The 25,419-nt window shown below is 42.5% G+C and overlaps 1 protein-coding gene across 1 annotated transcript in view; it reads right to left on the bottom strand.

The window, feature by feature from the left end:
- The window catches only part of LOC143181361 (uncharacterized), a 58,647-nt gene extending 34,477 nt beyond the window's left edge, over positions 1-24,170 (bottom strand). The window contains exons 1-2 of the mRNA XM_076381742.1: positions 23,936-24,170; positions 19,803-20,045 (exon numbers count right to left, since the gene is read on the bottom strand). Coding sequence (XP_076237857.1) covers positions 19,803-20,045; positions 23,936-24,170 — 478 coding nt within the window. The remainder of the gene's footprint in view (positions 1-19,802; positions 20,046-23,935) is intronic.
- Positions 24,171-25,419: the final 1,249 nt, after the last annotated feature.

Genomic DNA, 25,419 nt, shown 5'->3' on the forward strand with positions numbered 1-25,419 from the left:
AGACGTCGGCGTCTGACCATGTAGAGTTTATACTACTCGTATGATCTGACTGTATGACCAAAGAGGGTTTACACTACTTACGAGGTCTGACTGTCTGGTCAAAGAGGGTTTATACTACTTGTATGGTCTCACTGCCTGACTAAAGAGGGTTTATACTACTAGAGCTGTGCTAGATCGTTAGAAATCACTGTGCTTTTTTTTACTAAATTAAAGAATAAATTTTTACACATTCATTATTATTGTTAAAAGTAAAGAAATAGTACTTATTTTTTTTTTAACGATTGTTTCACTTAATATGCTATGTGCACTTAATTATTAGTTTCTTTCCTTCAGTAATATAATTTATTCAACTTTATTGTAATTTATTTTATTCTATCGTGTGCTCGTCGAATAAATAAATCAATTATTACGATTATTATGAACGCTGACGTAAATATTGCAAAACCGTTTTATCTGACAGTTTTATCGTTCGTACATTTTTGCATATTCCGCGAAAAAAGTGTAATTCCTGCCGCAAATGAGGCAAAAAGAGTGGTAAACGTTTATCTGTGCTTGATGTGGGATGGAAAAAAAGCTCCGTGTTTCCCGACGCGAACGTTCTACGCTTACCGAATATGAAGTAACGTGATTCGACTTGGCACGCGATTCCGCCATTCTCAAAGCGTTGCCACACGCTTTTGTTTCACGTTTCTAGGAAATTCTATAAAGAGAATTGAATTAAATTACCGCGGCCAGAAATGTTGGGAAACCATTACAAGCACAAAACACCCGATATCCTGGACACCGCTGGATGAATTTTATCGATTAAAGTGGATTCCTAGTTACCGTGGAAAATTACCGTTTACGCTGCGCTGTCGCCGGAAGTTATCAGCCCGAAATCACATTAGACGTTGTTACAAGCGCTGATGTGTATCGGTTTTCAGCGCTAATCTGCATATACTGGATAGGATATTCGTCATCTGAGGGGAATTAGAGATACTGAGGTCTTTTTAGTTCGAATGAATGAGAGGCGAATCTTATTGGTGATTGTTAGGCAAACTGTGAACGCTGAGAATGCTCGTAACGAGAAAAATCTTGGTATTTCAGAGAGAATTGTCTGTTATTTATGACATAAAGAAAAGAATTAGAATTTAATATCGAGGATTGTTCAAATAAATTCATAATGCAGAGCTAATCGTTATGGAATATCTGTTTTCAGTCGAAAGGATGAATACAAATAAATCGTTCTTCACAACAATTGTCGTTGCAAAATACACAGTTAAGTAATATAATATTTGCCCGCAGCGAGAATTTGTATTGAAAATACAACAAACCATCGACAATTACGAGAAGAATAAACGCAAGCCGAACAGAGAAATAATTCCACAATCAATAGACTACAAATTCCTCTATATTTTATTATTCAATAATGAATAATTGTTAATAGTTTACCTGAGCCACTACCTGCAATTGTTATTAATAATTTGCGAAGCACAAGTTGTTTCTTCGATGAGTATTTTATGAAAAATATCAGTCTTTCGAATATTACTCCTCGCTCGACTAGTCTTGTTATTCCCACCACTTCGAAAACTTCTGTGATCCATCCCCCCTCTTCTTCGACAAGACATAAGTACACCTGCAGGGCCCCGAGTGCTTCACTCGCCGCGGGTCCTCCAGCAAGTGAGGACTCCCTGGACCCATTGGACCCCTTGGATCCCCTTGGATCCCCTTGGATCCCCTTGGATCCCCTTGGATCCCCTTGGATCCCCTTGGATCCCCTTGGATCCCCTTGGATCCCCTTGGATCCCCTTGGATCCCCTTGGATCCCCTTGGATCCCCTTGGATCCCCTTGGATCCCCTTGGATCCCCTTGGATCCCCTTGGCCAGCTTGACCAGCTTGACCAGCTTGACCAGCTTGACCAGCTTGACCAGCTTGACCAGCTTGACCAGCTTGACCCTTCGACCCCTCGACCACTGGTAAGTCTTATTCAGATTTTAAATTTATTTTTCCTGTTGCCCCTATTTTGTATATACTCTCTAAATATTATTTTGTAGTATTTTATGTTTTATTTTATTTCAGTAAATACCATTTATTCCTACAAATTTCTAATTTGTGCACACATTTGTGTGTACGATCAAACTCAGAAGTACTAAATTATTTAAAAATATTGTAATTCTTTGAATGTAAAACGCTATCTCATGAATATAAAATACGTGATAATTTGAAATATTTTTGGCACGACAGTATTTCATATTTACAAGAACTGCGATGTTTTTAACTACCTTCCTATTATTTCATTTGATGGAAAACTGTTCGCCAGAAATCGTATTCCGCCCCACTCCCCAATATTAACTTTCTCTTTTTATTAAAAATAGAAAGAGTTCTTTCAAAGGATCACCCTAAGTCTAGCCTTTAGAATAACCCATAGTCTACCCACACTCCAGAAAAGAAATCTATTCAACCATCTCTCATGGCCCCACAGAGTACTTTCAGAATGGATTAGATAAACTTCTCGAATATCCTCAAGATTTTATCGAGCGAATGGAAGACGATGTTCCAACCTCCTCGGTAGAACCAGAGAGTAGAAAAGAGAAAGTGGACAGTGGAGCGTGCTGTTAGTAAAATAATAGGAACTTTATCTCTAAGTCCGCGAGTTCGCTGAGAAACAATTATATAGGGGTTCGGGGGTCAGAGGTGAGGTCACAGAAAGGGGAAGCGGAAGTGAAATAGGAGGGAAACAGTGGGCCAGAAAGCAGATGAGACAAAAAGGCGCGGAAAGTCGGGGGAAAGCAGGCGAAAGAAAGACAAAGAGAACGAATGGATATTTATATTCATTAGAAAGTAAGAAGTCTGAGCAGGTTAGAGCACTGTTACAGCTTGGAAATGTTTAATGAGGGTTTGCACCTCGCCCCCGAGCGGCTATTTGCGCCAGCAGAGAACCGTCTGCCCTCGTTCCAGATCAGTTTTGAGTGTTTCTATAATCCCTTGTACTGCACCCCCTCGTTTCCCCCCTCGAACCTCCCTGCAACTTTTCGGCGCTAGCATTTAAAACTTCCTTCATCCTTTCTGTATGTTAATTTCCCTTTTCTCCTGTTTCGCTCGGTGTAAAGCTAACGATCGCCATGTTTACGCAACAAATGTTATTCGCAAGCGAGGGTGGATTGAACTTTTATAGAAAGTTCCTTTTCACACCAGGGGTTGGAACTGTTCGATGTGCATTGTTCTCTGAAGAGAAGTTTGCTTGCCCAAAAGTTCTGAATTTTGTAAAACCTTCTAGACTGGCAGTCTTTAATTTTTGTTTTGTTTTCGTATTCATCAGGGTGGAATTATTATTTTAGATCTCTTGAAATGTCGAAATATTGTGGGGGATGTAAGGGAGATCAAATGGAACACAGTTTACATTATTTAATATGTTATTTATGTTGTTATTTAATACAAATATAATAACACAGTTAATATTGAAGTTAATGTGTCTACAAGCTAAACTAACAATCTGTGGATTCTGTAATTTTACAGAGGAAAATCTTCATACATATTTCATTTTTATAAAGCTATGAAATTTTCAAGCTCTTTGTAGGAAACGTACTGCAAAACGTACGAAGACTTTTTTTGCTTTATTTTTACTCTTCAAAGCCTCTGTAAAATCACAGAGTCCTCTAATTGTGACTTTACCTTATTTATAGATATATCAACTTCAAGGTATTATCACTGCAAAATGAAGGCAGACGAGACACTGCGTCATGGGACATTCTCTGTTCCATTTAAGCTCCTCGACCATCCCTCAGAATATTTCAAGATACACTTGCTACCCCCCGTAGAAGTCCACAAAATTTCAACAAACTCTATTGCTCGAGGTTTCCATTTTTATTTCACATAAACATGTCACATCTTTCCCGAAATCCCGAAAAGAAGTGAACCAAATTCCTTCCCCCCATAAATCATCCCCGTGTTGCTCCGAGGCCCGATCACACGCACCCGCGAAATGCCTGGAACGAAGGGCAGGAAGTTTCGAAGTTTCTGCATCCGGGAAGAAGTTTCGAGACATCGATTAGCGAGATTGAAAACTTCCGTCTTCCCGTTCGTGCATTACGATTTCCCCCACCTTCGACCCCGAGGGGGTGGCGGCCCAGCACAGCAGGCTAATGGTTCCCGTGGCGGTACAAAGGGACATCGATTAACATTCTCGGTTTCTCCTTTCATCCTTCTGTGTTTTTCTTCGACCCCCGAAGGTTTTCTTCGTAAATTTGTGGATCTAAGGCAAAACGAGCTAACGAGGATCATATTGTACCATTATGTATACTAGAAACATGCTAGATTTAGTGGGACAATTTTTCGAATATCGAACCTGGGAAATAAGTTTTATCAATTCTGCTTAGTTTCAACTTTAGTGATACAATTTTTGGAATATGTGATACAATTTATATATTTTTCGGTTTCAGTACTGTCTCATGGACTTGTGTCTTCGTGGTCCTCTATTTTTATCTGAAGCAATAGGTTTAATACTCTTTCTCCTTCACAGAAATACAAATTCAATTTTTTAAATGTTAATTAGTGTCTCAGGTCGAATTTTCGAAAGATTTGATAATTTTTGTTTCGTCAGTGCCTCAGGAATTTCGCTTACGTGTTGTAGTGGGTCGAAATAACGAAGGAATTTTCGGAGAGAAGGAAGCAATGGTCAATAAACCGAGCAGGAGACGTTTATTAAATGGGTGCTCTTCGTAGATGTCTGACAGTGTCGTTACGCTTGATATTCTTCGATAGATTCGTCGATACGTCCGAGGGGATGCTTTTACGGAACGAGTGGGACGAAAAATTGATGCGATTCTTGATTTGAGATTTTATCCCCTCGTTGCCATGGCGCCTGTTATCCTGCTTCTCCCTCGCCTCGAATTTATAATCTCGTTAATTAATCTTGTTCGACATGAACTCAGACAGCGTGAAACGCAGAATTTTCCAATAACCTCATTAGAAACAATTTCGCCTTATTTTCACATTTTAATTGGCGATCTGCCGCTCGACAGGCAACACTACACAGTGGATGAAAATTCCATGAGATCTTCATTCCCCTCGGTAACATCCTGATTTTCATCTCCGCTAAAATCGAGCGCGAAGGAGCTGAGAAGTGCTCGATTTTTAATTGCTTTTCGCCGATCCGCCCTGCCTTCGACAGCAGCCCCTCGTCGAGGATTCCAATTCCTTCCTCTGATTTCAATTTCAAAATACCTGGCCGCGGTGGGGAGGGAAGATAGGCGAGTTCCCACGAGAAACAGCGTCGTTTCGCGCGTCATTTATCGCGACAAACGACTCGCGTCGCGGAGGAGCGCCGATCCATCGATCCCCCGAGCGCCAGTGATCCGATCCGCGCAGCTCTTCGTCCATTTCCGTTTGTCGTGCAAACGTTTCTGCGCGGCCGCGTGCAAAACCGCCTCGTTCGCGTCCCATCGATGCTTCATGAATTTACAGCAGTCTTCTCGAGCGATCCCCTCGTCTCGCGAAACACTGATCCCCCGTCGAATTGCTGCGATTTGTAAACGATGAGCGAAGCCCCCGAGGATGAAGCTTCCTGAAGGCGATGGATCAGCGAAGGCTGTTATTTATGGGGAATGAAAAAGTGTGCTTTCGGAGCCCTGGATTTTGAGCAGAGGAATTTGGTGGGTTGGTGCAGTAACGTGTTCTGGGGAGGTCAGTTGGGTACCTTTGACAAAAATTGTTGATATGCTGGACAATTTCAGGGCTGTCTGGGGAAATAATTAAGGGATGAAATATTGTCGATCTTCGAGCTGCGATAACTTTGTGAAAAAAGATCGTGTGACAGTGGGCTTATGTTTATTTTCAAGAGTAAGGCTTATACTTTTTCAACTCTGAGTAAAATTTTCAGAAGATTGTTTGTTGTTCGACTATGGACCGAGAGAGAGAGAAGGTGGGTTCTTCTGGAGTTTTTTCCAAGTTCAGACGACTGTCAGGAACTTGATGAATTTTTTTGGGGACTAATTTTGCGGTAGATTTTGAGCCTGAAGTATCCTCTTTCGAAAGAGACCTTGTGGAGTGGTCTACGATTTTTTTTGGCCAAGTTACGGCAGTCTGAATGCAAAGTGCAACTCCTGCGTGGGATGGGAACGATGGTCCAGAGATTCGAAAAATTGTCGATCTTTGAGCTACTGTAGCTCGGTCAAAAAAAATCGCAGAAAGGTGAGCCTGGACTCATTTTATAGGGCAGAGTCTCTATTTTTACACTTTTGAGTTAAAGGTTTGTGAAAAAAATTTTTGTCTCCATGATACGCCTAAAAATAAAGGCTAGTTTCTTCCTGAAAGTTATCGAAATTCAGACGACCGTCTGGAACTTCATAAATTTTTTTTGAGGCTAGTTTTGCAGTGAGTTTCAAGTCTAAAGCTTCCTCTTTCGAATGAGACCAGGACGAATCCTCTGCCATTTTTTTTCGCTGAGATATCGAGGTCTGAATGAAAAGTGAGCCTGTAGCCTCTGAATCACGCAGTGATCCACAGCTCGAAAAAATGGCCAATCTTTGAACTGTTGTACCTCCGTCAAAAAAAATCGCAGCGAGGTGAGTCTGGTCTCATTTCAAAGGGTGAACCCTCTATTTTATGATCCCTGGATTGAACTTTTCCAACAAAAATTCTTTTTCTCAGGACCCGCCATGAAAGAGAGGGTTGTTAGCCCCAGAATCTTTTCCAACTTCAGAGATCTACCAGAAACTTAATAAATTTTTCTCGCGATATTTTCCGATAAGATATCGAAGCTGGATCCCTTCCCTGTCAAATGAGACCAGAATGAGTGCTCTGCGATTTTTTTTCGCCGAGATATCGAGGTCTGAATGAAAAGTGAGTCTCCAGCGTCTGTATCACGCAGCGATCCAGACCCCGAAAAAGTAGTCAATCTTTGAACTACTGTATCTCCGTCAAAAAAAATCGGAGGGAGGTGAGCCTGGACTCATTTTAAAGGGTAAGGGCTCTACTTTAGCATCCCTGTGTTGAACTTTCCCGAAAAAAATTGTCCACTCCACGAACCTACAAGAAAGAGAGGGTAGTTTTTCCTCAAATCTTCTCCAACTTCAGAGAACTGCTGGATACGTCATAAATTTTTATTGGTACATTTTTTGGTGGGATGTTGAAGCTGGTCCCCTCCTCTTTCGAACGAGACGTTAGCGAGTGCTCTGCGATTTTTTTTCGCTGAGTTATGGCAGTCTGAATGCAAAGTGTGACTCACGCGTAGAAATGCAACGATGATCCAGAGATCCAAAAAATTGTCTATATTTGGGCTGCTGTAGCTCTGTCAAAAAAAATCGTAGGGAGATCAGCCTAGGCTCATTTTAAAGGGTAAAGCTTCTACTTTTACACCCCTGCATAGAACTTTTCCGAAAAAAATTTTTGACTCCACGACATGCGAAGGAAGAGAGAGTGATTTTTCTCCGAAAGTGTGCCAACTTCAGCCGACTCTCAGGAAATTGATGAATTTTTTTCGCGATCTTTTTTGAGGAAAAACTGAAGGTAGAACCCTGCCCTTTCGCACACAAATTCAGATATCAGTGATGTGATCAGTGATTTGGTATTTTTATTTCCGAATTTCCTTAATATCCTTCGAGCGGCAGCGTTCCAATGACCACAGTATAATTGATATTTTACAATGCAAGAACAAAAGTGAATCTACGCTATTCCCGCGACGATATTAATTTGCACTTTTACCAGGAAAATTAATCCACGAGAGATCGACGAGTAGAAATTCGACACGAAAGGGGTGGAGGAGGGCGAGGGAATGGGAACAGGGGAATTGGTTACGTTGTCGGCCCGAAAATGACGAGTCATTCGAACCTGCCCAGCAGCCCGATTTAATTTCCAGAATTTGTACAGTCGGGATTGCGGCTGATTTCATTATTAACGCGTTCATCCTTCGTTTCCTCTTTCATTCAGACTTCAGTATAATCCTCCAGTTTCCAAAAATTAGTATCAGATATCGCCAAATTTCAGTATCTCCAAATAAATATCTATATTTTATTTTTTATTTCTATGTTAACTGATAGGGAATACTTTTTGTACAATCTTTATTCTACAAAAACTTTTGTGTGCAATCAGAGAGGATTGCAAACTTGTATAATATGTAGTGTAGACCCACCTTTATATAACAGTTATCTAACATGTAGTGTAGACCCACCTTAAGAATTGCAACATGCAGTTTTAAGGTGCCTTCACATTACATGTCGTATAACTTTTTAGAAAACAAAAGAGACAGATGTTAAGCTGGGTCTACACTACATCTTCTACAACTTTTCACAGGACAGAAAAAGACATGTATATAAAGGTGGGTCTACACTACATATTACACAGCAAAGTTTTATAATTCTCTAGAACACAGAAAAGAGACATATACATAACATCTCCCTTTTCTATTTCATATAACATACAGTGTGCACCCAGCTTTACAAGCAGACACTAAAGACGACGACTCAGCCAGGGATGTTCAAGATGACACTAACTTGAAACAAGACAAAAAAGTGACATGGGGAATATTCTTCGAGTGAAAAAGTTTGTAACACTCGATATGCAAATTAATACATACGTTACATCTGACAGGACGATTACTATGAAAGTCACGTTTCTATTCCTTACGTGGTCCTCGGCGAAGGTCTAACCGCGAGTAAACATGACCAGCTGAATAGACGGATATTCATAGGAGCCAGTGCTATCGGAGGGGTTCTTCGATGCGGCACAGTTCGAGACTTCCATAATGATGAACCGAAACCCGTAGCATGCACCACCGATATGTTACTGGCTGCCATGTCGACGTCTGGTCGCTCGTAGATAGGCCATGAACAGCAGTTGCAGAATATCGCTTTCCCTCCATATTAAATAGCCAAAGATGCTTCGCTATTATTGCTGAGAATCTTCACAACTGTGTGCCAATAAAAAATAATAGAAGCTACTTCTTAGCTGAACACTGAAGTCCAAGACTTCGTTCAAATTTCGAGGACTAGTCTGGGTTACAGAGTATGAAATTAATTTATTATATTACTATTGTATAATTTACATACTACTGTCCCAATTTTCTATTCATCTTTTAAGTAATGAACTCTCATCTGACCGACACAGTTGTCTAGGACACATTCGAATCTGCAGACTCAGAAAGTTTCTTGACAAATGAAATAGGCTTGTGACTATATTCGAAATCCTATTCAGAGGTCCTTCGTTCCTTTTCTGAAATTAGGATTCCTGGACTCTGTCGGTAATATAACTTGGCCCCATCTTTCAGAGCGATGCTAATTCGGCTCGTTAAGTCAGATTTCAATTAGTCACGGTTAATGGCGGTTCGACGGTGTACGTGTTCGAGGTTAATACGATTTTTAATTTTCCAGCCTGTCTGTAATCCTTTAACGTAATTACACGTTCCATTGGAAAAACCATTTGAGGTAATTACAGCGTCGCTCGCGCGAAGGCTCCGCCCTGACGCATCGGTCCCACGCTTTTAATCGAGTATTTAATAATTCCGCGTCCCGTGATTTCGAGGGCCGATGACGAGGCATGTTTTTAATACGGAGATGTCGCGAATGAATGACGATGCAGGCCGACACGGCACCCGCTACAATTCAATGGACGGGATTTCTGTTTCCACGCTCGCGACGCCAGTCACAGTTTTAATCAACGTAAAACCTTTAATCAATACGCGTCGTCCCGTAGTAAAGCTACACTCTCATTCGACCTTCATGAACTGGGTTACTGACTTCATTATGATATGCAGCTAGAGGAGAAACAGAGGGAAACATGGGCTGCTTTTTAGCGCGAGCTTTGGTAACAACGGGAAACCGACGTGAGCATCGGGAGGAGAGCATAAGCAGCTCAGATCATTACGTGAATAACATTGTTTTCGGGTGACCCAAAAAATATTTGGATAATTGAAAAGAGAAACTATTTTTAGGCGACCGAAATTTCGGTTATTTGAGATTCCTGTCGAGTGAGATTAGTAATAAAACCCAGAACTAATAATTTGTAGATTTTGGATGCTGAGGAAAATAATTTCAGGTCCTTGATTTTCGGTACTCGAGAAAAGAATTTTCAGGTGCCTGAAATCTCGGGTACTAGAACCTCTCTTGCCAATTAGGGCACTGATAAGACTCAGAACTGAGAATTTATAAATTTTAGGTACTGAAAATATAATTTCAGGACCCTGAAAATTTCGAGTGCCTGAGAAAACTATTTTCAGGTGCCTGAAATCTCGGGTACTCGAATCTCTCTTGCCAATTAGGGCACTGATAAGACTCAGAATCGAGAATTCATAAATTTTAGGTACTGAAAATATAATTTCAGGGCCCTGAAAATTTCGAGTGCCTAAGAATAGAATTTTCAGGTGCCTGAAATCTCGGGTACTCAAACCTCTCTTGCCAATTAGGCCACTGATAAGACTCAGAACGAAGAATTCATAAATTTTAGGTACTGGAAATATAATTTCAGGACCCTGAAAATTTCGGGTGCCTGAGAAAACTATTTTCAGGTGCCTGAAATTTCGGTTACTAGAACCTCTCTTGCCAATTAGAACACTGATAAGACTATGAACCGAGAATTCATAAATTTTAGGTACTGAAAATATAATTTCACTACCCTGAAAATTTCGAGTGCCTGAGAAAACTATTTTCAGGTTCCTGAAATCTCGGGTACTACAACCTCTCCTGCCAATTAGGCCACTGATAAGACTCAGAATGGAGAATTCATAAATTTTAGGTACTGAAAATATAATTTCAGGACCCTGAAAATTTCGAGTGCCTAAGAAAACTATTTTCAGGTGCCTGAAATCTCGGTTACTCGAACCTCTCTTCCCAATTAATCCACTGATAAGACTCAGAACCGAGAATTCATAAATTTTAGGTATTGAAAGTATAATTTCAGGACCCTGAAAATTTCGAGTGCCTAAGAAAACTATTTTCAGGTGCCTGAAATTTCGATTACCCGAGCCTCCTATTAATTAGAACACTAATCAGATCCACAACTGAGAGTTCTTAAATTTCGGATAGGAAAGAAAATGAATTGGACTCCTCAAAAATTTCAACCACCACAAAAAAATCATTTTCGACTACCTGAAACTCACGAAAGCCTGCACACTCTACTTCACTCTTTATTTTCCCATCTCTTCTGAAGTTGTTCATGAATTCTCCAGTGTCCCCAATCTCTGTTGGCCTGATGCAATTAAAAGAATTTCCCCCCAGTGAAATTGTCAGATTAGTGGCAACCACCCAGTACGTGGCCATTAATCTCGATGGACTTCGCCAACCGGAACACGGATAGTTGTTTACCGAATAACGATTAACTACGGAGACAGTAAATGCAAATAGCCGCCAGTCCCAGGAGGCGTTTGGTTTCATCAGCTGGTTACTGGATGTTGTCGAGTCCGTGTATGCAACGTCTGCAAGCTCTCAAAGCTCCACCTAAGGTCTCAACGCCCCTGCAGATCGAGGAAATTACTATTACCGGTTAATGAGCTATGCAGGGAAGTGCTATTTAGTTAACGAACGTTTTAAGAAAACGTCTGCTTGCTCTGTTACATTACCCAGTCTGCGTTTGGAGAGAAAACAGAGTCTGAACGCAGGTTGTGTTCACTAGATCATCGCAGATAATTGTTTGTTTATTTATTTATTAATAATGGAGGGTCATGAGTATCTATTACGCGAAGCTTGAATAGAATAAAATAACATACTACGTTGCGTAAGTATTTGAACACTTTCAAGTTATTGGAAATGCATAAAATGCTGACGCTCCTTTATTTGTACTAGCTGGTATTAAATTCTGTTCTAATTGGTGTTTTCCAATTGTTTATAATCGTCTGAGACGAGATTTGTAGTGATAACTTTGCCTACTTTTTTTGGTGTTCCATTACACAGGAGACAAAATTGTTATTGCAGATACAGAAATATATTTCTAAGAACAATACATGTGAAATTAGAATCTGCATTTATGGGTAAAAAGTAATCTTTGGTTTGGAAAAATAATATTTAGAAAGGAGCATCGTTTTATGGACTGGTGTCTTCTTGGACCCTCATTTTTATATTACAAAATTCTTTTTTACTCTTCCTCCTGGAAACATAAATTCTATATTCTACCTATGAATTAAGCTCTCAACTCGAATTGTTTAAAAATGTGACACAAGTAATTTTCCCTTAGAACCCCAGAATTATAACAATAATTTCAACTCACGAGTATCAGAGTTGCCATATAAGTCCTCAAGTTCCTCAAGAAACACTTCAAAAAATTGCAAAATAATCAAGCTGGCACGCCACCGCGATGACCATCGTTCGGTCAGGTCGCGTGGTCGAAGACAAAAGTTTCGGCTAACCAGAAGCAACAATGACAGCGAGGGGGGGTCAGGGGGTAGGAGTATTGTCGGTCGTGGAGAGAAACGGTGGCTGGTGCGCGCCGTTTATTTTAAGTTCTTTCAAACTCTCCGACGCACTCGCCGAGAAAGGAAGAAGGCGTCAGTGGCGAAGGAGCAGCGGGGGTCCGATGTGGGGAGGATGGTGCAAAGAAAGAGATAGGGAGAAGGGAAGAAAGGTCAGCCGCCGGGTGAGAGAGCGGAGGTATCGTGCTGGAAATAGAGCAAAGAGGAGGAGGAGCCCTCTCTGAACCATTAGACAAATTCTTTATATGGAGCGGCTGAAGGCTCATTCGTTTCTGCTGCACATCGTTACTAACTTTTTAAATTGCCCCCAACCGCCCTCATAATCGATCGTTTAAGGGTTCCAGGGAAACCCTTATTGACCATTCACTGACCAATCTTTCAATAGAAGTGCCAATCTGAGCCTCTACAAAGTCCATGAATCAAAAATCATTTTTTTATTGAGTACCTGGTTGCAGAAATTTCTATTTGAAAAAACTTGATTCCACTCTGTGTTAAAAAAATCAATTCACGATGAAATCTGGTAAGGAAACAGTACTGCACTGCTGTAAAAGAATTTTTTCTTTGCAAAAATCTATTTGAGATCGTCATCCCTAGTCCCACTGATTAACCCTCGATTGTCGCACCCTTCTTAAGCACATCAGACTATTGGAACATTCACCTGGATGAGCTCAAAGCTTCAGTTAATCGAACGCTCGTTGCTCATCGCAGCAAAACGTCCCACGATCGTTTATAGACTCATTTGCTGGGCAAATGCGTGTGCAAGCAACGTAAACCATCCCTAATTCGCGAAACAGAGTGTAACGAACGAAATTCCATGGCTTTCCCGCCATAGATACTACTAATTAATAGTAAATCAGTCTGGGTGGGTAATGGATGGCATTTTACCAGTTTGCATCAGCGCACGTCTGCGTATCAGGAATAACAGGCGTGCTCCATGTCGGGCCGATAACGTCGTTATCAGTGCATATGGGTTCCAGGGCCCACGTGCGTTTGTCATATCTGCAGCCGTGACGTGGGGGTTGGGGGTTCGAAAGAGGGACAGAAGAGGAGAGTGGCTGTCCATGCATCCCCCTCCCACGCTCGCCCCATCGTCTCGTAGCACTTGAAGACTCGGGGGCGATCGCCCAGCGATCCTAACTGCAATGTCACATGTGGAAAGGATGGAGGGGCCTGTTGCGGTGAAGAACTTTCCACCGAGAATTTCGTCCCAGAAAATCGCGACGATATGGCAACTCTCCTGTTCTTCCTCGAACAACTGGGGAAATAAGTTTCCACACGTTTGCGTTAACTTCGCGCGGCTCCGTAAATACAGAGAGTTCTTTCTCGTGGGCTGATCAAATTAGTTTGCATTTTCACGGTGGGAAACTTTCAATGCTTGTTCCAAGCTGTTTTCTTTCTGCTGGATTTTCCCTGGCCGCTGGGAGAGCCGAGTGTTTTTAAACTGGGAGCATAAAGTCCCTGCACCCTCGCGCCATTATTACGATGATTTTCCTGCTTTGAGGCGGAGAGTGGAATTAGCTGGCGGTTTGAGGCTTCCTTGGCTTTCGGTGTCAAGCAGGAAGGAAACGTGTTTACGACGCGTCACGTGTAGGGGAGCCTTGAAACGTGAGAAAATAATGGAAAATATTTGGAGGAGCCTAGACGCCTGGTGCTCGAGAGTTCTCGCGAGAGAAGCGTTCTACAGTCGCGAAAATAGTTCTGACGAGGATATCTCGCTGGTATGGATCAACATCTGGACCACCTGAGTTCTCGAAACGGAAATTGAGAATCTAGTCAGGCTGTCGTACATCACGTCGATGTGGAAGCAATGAAAGTCGTTCAGGAAGATAAAACACTTCCCAGACAGGAAGTGTTTTTCAATTCTCTCGATAATATTCTCGTGCTTTCGTAATACGATCGTCTATCACCTTCTGGGAGGGTGGGTCTGAATAATATTTCAGTTTGGAAAATGCTGGGAATGAGTACGAGTATCTTAGAGCACTTCGTTAGAATCAGTTAATTGCGGGCAATCTGCAGCGTTTCCAGGATCCTGTAAATAAGATAAAAATAATTTTTCCAAAGAGAGAGGAGAGATTAATTTCAATCTCGAGAGTTTCAACGATACAGCACGAACCATCGTAACAAGCAGAGCGTGTTAAACTGTTGCTCTGGACTAACTGTCTGACCATATACAGGCTTGCTCCCCTGGAGTCAGCATAGCTGGAACGAGATAAGTAGAAAGAAGTGAAGGATGTTCAGGAGGAATGTCAGGTCGTCAAGAAGTTGCTCTTCTTAGAGGTGTTATGGGATCGAGCTAGGAAATTGGCTTTGTTAATGCGTTTTCTACTGCCACTGAGTCTCATGAAATACCTGCACGCGTCCCGTAAAAGGAAACGGCTCGTGTTACTGAAGTTGTTTCCCTTACGACATCTTCTGTCGTTACAGCGAGCATTTTCCTCTTGTAACATGTAGAAATTTTCATGTCAATTGTTTACGTGGCACGAATGTCGAAGGGAGTGAAGAATTTAATAAACCTTGGTGACTCGAGCGAAGCTACAAACTTCTTTGCAGACGATGTGACGTTTGTCAAGTACAGGTTAGAAGGTTTCAGAAATTTCGAAGTTACTGGGAATAGACTCCTTGCAATTTATGTTTCCAGAGTTGTTGTTCATTGTTGAACTGTCCTAGATCACAGAAAATCTTAATTCAGTCTTCAAAAAGACGTGGAGGTGCTCTAATATACAAATTGTGTAATTTCTTAAGGTGAAAGTGGAGAAGAATATGCTTGACTTGTTCTACTGTCGTCGATATGCTTGATTTGTACTACTGTCGTCGATATGCTTGATTTGTACTACTGTCGTCGTTATGCTTGATTTGTACTACTGTCGTCGATATGCTTGGTTTGTACTACTGTCGTCGATATGCTTGATTTATGCTACTGTCGTCCTCGTGGGAGACGTATACTACTGTCGTCACTATGCTTGATTCGTTCTACTGTCATTGTCATGGCTGACTGATACTACTATCATTGTTGTGACTGAATTCTACTACTGACACTCCTCTGCCTGACTTATCCTACCAGCGTCACCGTATCCAGCCATCAGCAAATTAACCCACAAGGCAAACCCAGAGGAATCAGTAGAGTAAGCGACTGTGATGTCAGACCCAGCGATTTCAGTAGAACAATTCCCGAATCAGACAACTGGAACAGACAACAGGGGCGTTCAGGTTTACCTGCCGTGTAATTCCTCATCGTGGAAGTGGTCGGGAGGATATTTGACTCGACGAGGGAATCCAGGCAAGTAGGGAATGCATCATTAAGAGTCAAAGCAGCCGCTCGCCCTTGCGCCCAATTTCGTAAGAACCAAAAGAGCGGAGAAAAGGCACCGGAAAGAATGAGAGTGGAACTCGTTTCTGTTGGTTCCTCTGGCATCGGTAAAACACGGTACAAAGGAAGCTGAGCCTCCTGGAAGCTCGCGAGGACAGGGCTGCACAAAGGCTTCGAACCAGCTGAGTGGCACTCGAGCACACGTTGCCTCCTTGGCTCATCTTCAATCTCGAAATTCGAGCGCACCTGTGGACCATCGCTGCTCACCTTTGATTTAATAATTTCCTGATCGCGATAGAATTCAGCGATTCTTCGACGAGCTTATCAAACTTCTGCTTTCAGCCTTCTCTCCCTCGGAAAACAGAAGCTTGGGTTCTTCAATAAACACTTTAGGGAGTCTTCTTAAGGTTTTAAGGAGCCTCACTGCGTGCCTCTGATTAACAAGTAGTTTTTGATACATCAAAGTTTCACGTCAAAGAAATTTCTTGCAGTAACAGGAAGATCGCTGCTCTGGAGAAAAGCACTCGACCTGGTCTCCGCAAAGTTTCTGTTTGCTGGATGCTGGGATTCCGCCTCCCTCTTGTCACTTCTACCTGAAGGAACAGCTTGACAAAACGTTCGTGGATTTGGCGTCAGGCAGTATCCCGGTTGAGCAGAAAGCTTCTCGAAAGTTCAAGTCGATTTGATTTCAAACTTTGGAACTCTGATTTTCTCGGATGAATAAAACTGCAAATACTTTCGGTATAATGTAGGCAGAGTCACTTGAAACTACGAAATTTATACCCATAATTAATGTATGTAGTGGTCCAGTTTTCATAACATGAAGTTTATATTTTATGACATTGTAAGGATATATTCTTTAAACTTGAAGCTTTTAAAATATGTGGCAAGTGAAAAATCGATTTCGTTTATCTAGCTAGGTAGATATATTTCTTTAAATTTCACTATAGAAGTAAGCAACAATGAATCACACATAACTCAGACAACGAGTGGAATGAATCAGTAGATCGAATCAGAAATACGCCAAGAACAAGTAAACCAGTAGAATAAGTCAGTCATACGTCAGCCACAAGTAAATGAGTAGAATAAGTCAGCCATACGTCAGCCACAAGTAAACGAGTAGAATAAGTCAGCCAGAAGTGAACGAGTAGAATAAATCAGCCATACGTCAGCCACAAGTAAACGAGTAGAATAAGTCAGCCATACTTCAGCCACAAGTAAACGAGTAGAATAAGTCAGCCATACGTCAGCCACCAGGACCTGAGTAGAACAAGTCATCCATAAGTCCGACACGTGAAAGTAAGCAGACTAACTCAGCACACACAGCAAGTAGAACAAGTAAATCCCAAGTCAGACACGCAGACCCATCTAGGTAGACGTAACTCTTGACGAAGAGACGCCAGACTGTCGAAGGTGTTTCGAGGAGTAACCTCAGGTGTGCCAGCGGAAACACGTCGCCCCCTCGACTCCCCCGCGTCGTTTCTCGTCGACGGATTTCCGACGAATTCAATTTCTTCGTCGCCCTTAATCCTCGTAGCTCACAGGATGCTCGTTGATCTCTTTTGTCCGGCATCGGAGTATCGGAGCCCCGTAATCCTTTCCAGGGACAAATTTCACGAGGACGCAGGATGCTCGAGCAAATTTCGTTTCCTTCCTCCGAGTTTCGTGCACTCTGAACCCGCCAGGCTCCCCTGGAAATCGTGCCTATTGCTTTCTCGCCGTTTTCGAGCAACCACCAGGAGACTGGAGTTTCACTTTCGTTTTCCTGTCGCTCTCCCTTTCATCCGCGAATTCGCGGACTGGCTGCGGCAGCGAACACGCTGGGATTAAGGGGAATGGCCAATGAAAATCGAACAGGTATTGTAATTGAGGGCGCAGGGAATAAAGGCTGGACGAAGCAGCCGAGGGGATCAGGATTCTATTGTGGGGCCAGGAATGGAATTTTATCGAGCAGTTTAGTTTTAACTTCGTCTCGTTTTTCCTGAATCGCTAGCGGTTTCTTTGAGCTTTTTTGAGGTTCCTTGATTTCATTTCAGGAATATTAAAATTGAGGGCCTTAGCAAGAGGTATGTACATTCTCGTTGAAAAATATAGTGACAGGTTTTTTTAATGAAGAAGAATGTCTGTCAGAAAGTGTATTCGTAGAATTGTGAAATATCGAATCGAGTGGAATGAATAGAAAAGGTCAAAGCAGGAATTCAAAGAATTTTCAAATATTGAAAATGAACCAAAGTGGCTGAAAAATGGTCGAATGAACTACTGTGTGCCATTAAACGCAGTAGGTATGCTCAATTCCCCAAGTATCGAAGCCATCGACTGACTCTCGCGCATGGATGCAAGTTTGACGAGCTCAGACGCTTCCTTTTCTCGTCTCCTCTCAGGAGCTAATTAAAAGTAATCCCTCGCGCTTGCGATGAGCTGTTAATTAGAGGGAAAAAATTGTAGAACGCGGCGCCGATTATCCCCCAGGGGATTACCAGAGATTTTCTTCCTTTTACTCTCCTCCAACGCCAATGAAACTTCCCTTCTCTCGCCATGCACGAAAGGCGCCTCTCCATTTCGCAGATAAGCGTAAGAACTAACCCAACTATGGTGCGTTTTGTACCAACGAGTAAATATTATCGTCTTGTTACGAACTTCTGCAGAGAACATCTTTTCCCAGGCTTCTTAACTCCTACACAAATTCTAGACTACGTTGCTTGAATCTTTAACCCTCGTCCTCCCCTAGCGTCGATTTAACAATATTTTGAAGTCCTAGAAAGTATTAATGTGCTGCTTGTAGAAAAATTCGATAGAACGAGTCAACCATAAATCAGACACATACAATTGAGTAGAATAAGCCCTGGATAATAACCAATAGTAATATAGAACGAGCCAAAGTCAGTAGTATTGAGTGAAACAATTAACAAACCACATTCTGCCTCTCTGATTTCATTAATAAATTACCACAGTGTCAATTTGACAGTCTAGGAACACAGTGAGTTGCACGAGGGTGAAGCCTCTGTTCCCATTTGTCGCGATATTTTCGAAAAGAAAAGCTGGCTGGTTCGAAGGTGCGTTCGAGGAAATACGAAAGCTCGATGAACGATGCCCCCTCGTTGCAAATAAATTGGAACGTTCGGTCAGGGGTTGCGGGGGTTGCTCCAGGGAAGATATATACGCCCTCTTAAACACTGAACAGTGGTGGACGCGAGGGGTCGTGGGCGGCGGGGCAAGCTGCTTTCAGCAAGCTTGCGCCCGCGATAGGGCGCGTGCCCCCTGCAGCCTTGTAAAATATCGAGAAATTCATTAATGGCAGATCTGCTGGGCCAGGTCGAATAAATTCTCCTCGGCCATGAAATTTGCAGCGATTGTACGACAGCGGGATGAAATAACAGCGCTGGGCAACGTCAATGCCCCGCTGTTCGAGAGCTTTGCTATGATCGAAACGCGATTCATAGTGATTGGGTATCAGAATTACGTCCCTTTATGTTATGATTCATAAAACGACCAGGCTATCTCTGTGTTAGGCTAAATTAAATACTTCTCATCTCATTTCATGTTCACTTCTAGAATTGAGTATGGAGAATGAAGTACACGTAAACTCCTCAGAAGTACATCTTCGTATGAAATATAATCTGGTGTTTGTACGTCTCCTGTCGGAGCCACCAATTCACTTAAGGCTAAGTCCTTATAGAAACGCTATTAACCGAGTAGAGAAGCTCAGCATCCCCTTTTCGCGGCCCTGTAGGTCGCCTCCTTGCCACAATATTATTGAACACGAATCTCCTCTAAGTTACGATACCGCGTTATCAAATAGCCATAACGTGTCGATCGTAAACAGCAATAAAGCCAGGGGTATATTTCCCAGGGTCGTAAGTCGTAAGCTGGGCCCGAGAAATCAGCGTCTCGTTCTCGATTAATGCCTCAGCTGAATACTTTCATTACAGCCCCTGCCTCGACCCTAAATTGGATGCCCCATGAACTCATTAACTCCTCGGCCGAACGAGCCAGCCCCTCGTCCTCGTAAAACACGTTCGAAACACCTAACTAGTCTTCGAGCAGCGAGAACTCGATTTCGTGCGGCATCGAGAGCCCGAGGATCTTCGAAACAATTAATCTCCATTTGGGGAGTCACTTACCTTCGGGCTGGTGCGGCGCGTAGACGTTCAGGTAGAGACAGTCCTCGCTCTGGTTCTTCAGATAGGACAGCAGCTTCTCTCTGTACTCGTAACGAACTGGTTTCACCTCGTCACGCAGATTCGGAACCAGTTGGGGACACACGGGGGCGAATTCCAGGGATTGTCGAACACCTCGCCAGGCTTCTGGCGATCGCGGCGGGGAGAATCTTAGGGATCCCACTGGGGGCTCCGCGTAGGGCACTCCTGGAACATTCAGGGGCGGGATACTGTAATTATCAATTCGTAATTGCTTTCTGTGGAAGCGGACTCGATCGATTCTCCATTAACCTCAGGCGAGTGACGATTTTTGTCAAAAAGCCCCATTCAAATTTTATCTGTTTATCATTATTTCTATTGTTTCTGTATTTTTCTATCAATTTTAGTGACCATAGTACAATAAATTAAGAAGGTGATATTAAACCCTAGAATACTAATATGACAATTGGTGATTTTTAAACAAGAGAAGTTCTGAGATGGCCCATTAAGGTTTCATCTGTTCATCATTATTTCCATTGTTTCTGTATTTTTCTATCAATTTTAGTGACCGTGGTACAACAAATTAAAAAGGTGATATTAAACCCTAGAATACTAATATGACGATTGGTGATTTTTAAACAAGAGAAGTTCTGAGATGGCCCATTGAGGTTTCATCTGTTCATCATTATTTCCATTGTTTCTGTATTTTCCTATGAATTTTAGTGACCGTGGTACAATAAATTAAGAAGTACCAAGAAAATTGTGATATTAAACCCTAGAATACTGGTATGACGATTACTGATTTTTAAATAAGAGAAGCTCTGAGATGGCCCATTAAGGTTTCATCTGTTCATCATTATTTCCATTGTTTCCCTGTTCAGAAATAATTGTGTTGAGCATTTGGGGTAAGTGTGACGTCCTCCTAGCAGCATTTAATTCCCCTGTCAGTGGCACAGGGAGCATCCAATACCGAGGACAAAATATTCTCCTTCTTCGCGGAGCATTCACGGTCAATATCCAATATATCAATGGAAGCTCTCATGGGCGAATGAGAGTTCTTATTGTTAGCGAAAAGAGCTCGGCTAGAGATGATCTCGCGCGAATCGTCGCGGAGGCAATCACCGTAAAGTTTTATTGGACCGGCGGATCGATTAAATTGATCGCGTTCGTCCAGCATTCGTGTTAACACGCTCCACCTTGGCGGCAAGGATCACGGCGATCCATTTTATCCAATTCCAGGGTAAATTGGATTCCCTGGCTGTCGGTTTCTACGTAAAATATTAAATCGCGAGTCGTCTGAGTGGGCGGTACAGATCGAAGTGCTTGATTGCGGACGGCGGAATTAGAAACGTATGGATCGCTCCCCTGGCCCAAAATTAGAGCGTGATCAGCCAGGTCTTAACTAATAGAACGAATCTGCATGAACGTTCACGGGATAACTCGAGAACGTGGGATTGTCAGAGTCGTTGATTGGAGAAAAATTAATGCTCTACTTAAACGAGCAAGTAGAATGAGAACAGACATACAAGAATCAGTAGAGTGAGTCGCTAGTCAGACACTGGAATGCTGGTAGAACCAGCCTTTAAGTAGATAAAGAAAAATAAGTAGAATATGCCCTGAACCAGACATAGAAAAATCAGTAGAGTAAGCCTCTAGTCAGACACAGAAATGTTAATAGAATCAGCCTTTAAGTAGATACAGAAAAATAAGTAGAAAGTGTCCTGAACCAGACATAGACAAATCAGTAGAATAAGCCTCTAGTCAGACACAGAAATGTTGGTAGAATCAGCCTTTAGCTAGTTACAGAAAAATAAGTAGAATATGCCCTGAACCAGACATAGACAAATCAGTAGAATAAGCCTCTAGTCAGACACAGAAATGTTGGTAGAATCAGCCTTTAGCTAGTTACAGAAAAATAAGTAGAAAGTGTACTGAACCAGACATAGAAAAATCAGTAGAATAAGCCTCTAGTCAGACACAGAAAAATTAAGTAGATTCAGCCCAGAATCAGACACAAAAGGTTCAGTAGAACGAGACCTCATTCAAACGCAGGAAAATTAACTATACACCTCACATCTTGAACATCCACTCAATATCTCCAAATCCAAAAAAACTCCTCAAGATGTCTGACACCTGTTCTCCAGCACCCTGTATTTACGCACCCTCCCCTGCACCCTCTCAAAAAAATAAGAAGACCAGGTCTATCACAGTCTCCTAGAAGTCAATCACGCCTATCGAGTTTCGTCCACAATCATCATGGAACGTCCTACAGCGGCAAGTTCCGAAGTTCATGCCCAATCATGGCCTCCCCCGCCCTCCCGCAGTCGAACCCTATCAACCGGGGAACGATAGCCCGCCACGATTTCCAGCTTCCGTCTGCCGATGCTCGGTGAACTTTGGCGGAGGGAAAGTTTCCCCGTAGCTGCATCAGCTCCTCTGCCGCATTACCGCGGCGTATCCGCGCTTCGAGAATCCCGATACGTCAAAGGCCTCGAAACGAGAACCGTACCGGTTATTTCGGGAACAGCCGAGCCCCCCTCTCTGCTCCCCCTCCGCCGCGCGTGCACGCTCGACGCTCGTACAATCGCGCACGTCCGCCACGCGGACGACCGTGCACTTTCCCGAGTTCTACGAAAGCCCCTGACATTCCTTGGCACCGATCCGTCCTCCGTTTCTTCACCGCGGAACGCTTCCGATTGAAACCGCGGAGATTAGCTGGGTTGGACAGTTGCTTCGGGAGGCTTTGGCGTGGGGTAGAGAAGGGGAGGAAATTTCCTTGGCTTCCTTCTGTTGCAGCAGTTAGGATTGGTTTATTTAAGGGGACCATGGGAGAGAGTGAGGGGATCGTGGGACACTGCAATGAAAGAGTATTATATTATATGAAGGGACATGTGGGTAAGGGGTGAATATATAGAGGGTGTTTAACAGCAGTGTGAAGAATGAATCTATGTATCAAGATGGGATGAAAATTAAGAATGATGTGTTTCAGGCTTCGTTTTAGAGGAATGGAGTGTTGAGAAATGGGTCTGACTAGAGAAGCTTATTCTACTGATTTTTGTATCTTTGATTAGGGGATTATCTCGCTGATTTTTTAGTGTCTCATTAGGAAACCATTCCAGTAATTCTGTGTGGCTGACTCGTGGCTTATTCCACTAATTTTTCATGTGTTTGACTGAGAGATTATTCTACTGATTTTCTACGTTTCAATTTACTCCAATTATCTTATGTATCTAACTCTGTACTTATTCCACTAGTTTTTCTATGTTTGACTCGTGGCTTATTCTACTAATTTTTCATGTGTCTGACTAAGAGATTATTCTACTGATTTTCTGCATTTAAATTTACCCCAGTTATATTATATATCTAACTGTATACTTATTCTACTAGTTTTTCTATGTCTGACTCGTGGCTTATTCTACTAACTTTTCATGTGTCTGACTGAGAGATTATTCTACTGATTTTCTGCGTTTAAATTTACTCCAATTATCTTATATATCTAACTGTATACTTATTCTACTAGTTTTTCTATGTCTGACTCGTGGCTTATTCTACTAATTTTTCATGTGTCTGATTGAGAGATTATTCTACTGATTTTCTGCGTTTCAATTTACTCCAATTATCTTATGTATCTAACTCTGTACTTATTCTACTAGTTTTTCTATGTCTGACTCGGGGTTTATTCTACTAATTTTTCTATCTCTGACTCGGGCTTTCTTTTACTAATATTTTCGTGTGACTATGATCGTATTGTACTAATTCTTTAATGGAATATAATATATTCCCAATTATAGGGCCTGCCAGAACTCCGAGTTTCGTTAAAAACTTGTTTTTGCACTCCAACCTCATACAATTATTTTCCTCTTTTCATTCGACGCTTTTATCAGAAAGGTACACGTTTATTTTCATTCTCCAGCGGAAAATAATTAATTCTCTGTTATTGACTGCCTGCGCCTAAGAGTGAATTAAAATAAATATTTCCCCCTGTGTACACAATAAACATTTAACAGCAGTTCACCCCCATTAACATTTCCCCCTTTCCAATGAAATTACAGACAGCATTGCCCTCGTCCTGCGAATCGTTACCCAACGCTGCCCTCCATAAAACTCTCCACGCTTACCCAAGAAAACGTCGACTGGCTGCAGGTCGTGGTTAGTCCTCGGCTGCACCACCATCCCTCGCAGGCGACCCTGCTTCACGCGCACCTCCCTGCTCACGCGATCTGGAGGCTCGTGGAAACGCGAGTGGTAGCCATACTGCGTCCTCGCCTCGTAGAAGTCGCGGTGCTCCGTCAGAATCTGGGTGCAGGCCAACAGGACGAGACCCACCAGCTCCAGTCGCAGCATCTTCGACATTTATTATTTGCTCGATGGCGAGCAAGCGTGGCGATGAGTTTTCGCGGGAACGCTTCGGGCAGCCACGCGGCGAGGAACCAGCAGCGAAAATAATTTTTCACTGTCCTTGCTGCCTCTGTCCCTGCACCGGATGCGCGTCCCTCGCCTCCCTGGCTTTCACTTGCGACACTATTTCGTCGGTCCACTGGCCGAGGAAAGGCGCACGATCTCTCTCGAGCCGTGCCAAAATCGTTTCCAGTCAGTTTTGGCACCACGTGCGCGCGTGCCTCACATTTTCGTCGCCGATTTCCTGGTCCTCGCCCTGCTCACCATCTCTGCCCACGATGGATTGGGATCATGTCCTTCGTTTCTCGCGGATCAGAACTCGTCGAGGTTCTTCGTTGCTTGTCGAATAGATTGTTCAAGAATTTTCACTGAGGAAGTTACAAGAACAGCTAGTCAGAATCGTGTTGAAGGGAATTACATTTTAATGATCCTAGGAGATAGGATCTAGACCCCTAGCTCAGGCCTTGTGCCATCGTAATTCTAATACGAGAGACTAAATATAACTCAGGAGTGTCACGTTTGAAGGGATTTTCTACTTTCACTATTTCTCTTTGCCACGGTGACCGTCTTGAAGGCGAGAGGAGCTCCTAACGCAGTTCCCCGAGATATTCTTGGGCTGAAGGAGGGTGAACGCACGTACACGAAAAGGGAGAAAGAGAAGGAAGCAGAGCGAGCCGTGCACGCGCTCTATTTTTGACCCAAATAGAGCTCTGTTGGTAAACTCCGCGCACGTCCGCGCCAGAGCGCCAAGTTCCTCCACTTCCTTCGAGGAAGATTTCAACACCGAAATTAATCAGGTTTCTATGGCCATTTAAGGAAGTTATGCTACGTAGACGACAGAAAATGTGGCGTATCTTTGGAATTTTCTTGAACGAAAACTATTCGAGTGACAGATCTGCAGCTTCAGCTACTAGTTTATACAGATCGTGTTATACTGCCTAATTTTTTTAATACAGAAATATTGAGTAATAATAAAGTTGTAGCCATTGGACTACTTCAGTGTAGGGAGTAATATCATTTTAAAACCCAAAGAGAAAAAAGGATTCTGAGTGGTTTTTTACTTTATGTGGAGAAGTGAAGGAAGGGTATAAGATAAAGTGCATAAAATGTTGCATAAATCTTAGGAGGTTTGTATACTGTGTAGAGTAGTAGATACGAAGTTAAAAAAATATTCTGGAGATTGTGGACTTTTAATGAGATTCTG

Source organism: Calliopsis andreniformis, chromosome 7 (assembly GCF_051401765.1).
Source record: "Calliopsis andreniformis isolate RMS-2024a chromosome 7, iyCalAndr_principal, whole genome shotgun sequence".
Classification (NCBI taxonomy): Eukaryota; Metazoa; Arthropoda; class Insecta; order Hymenoptera; family Andrenidae; genus Calliopsis; species Calliopsis andreniformis.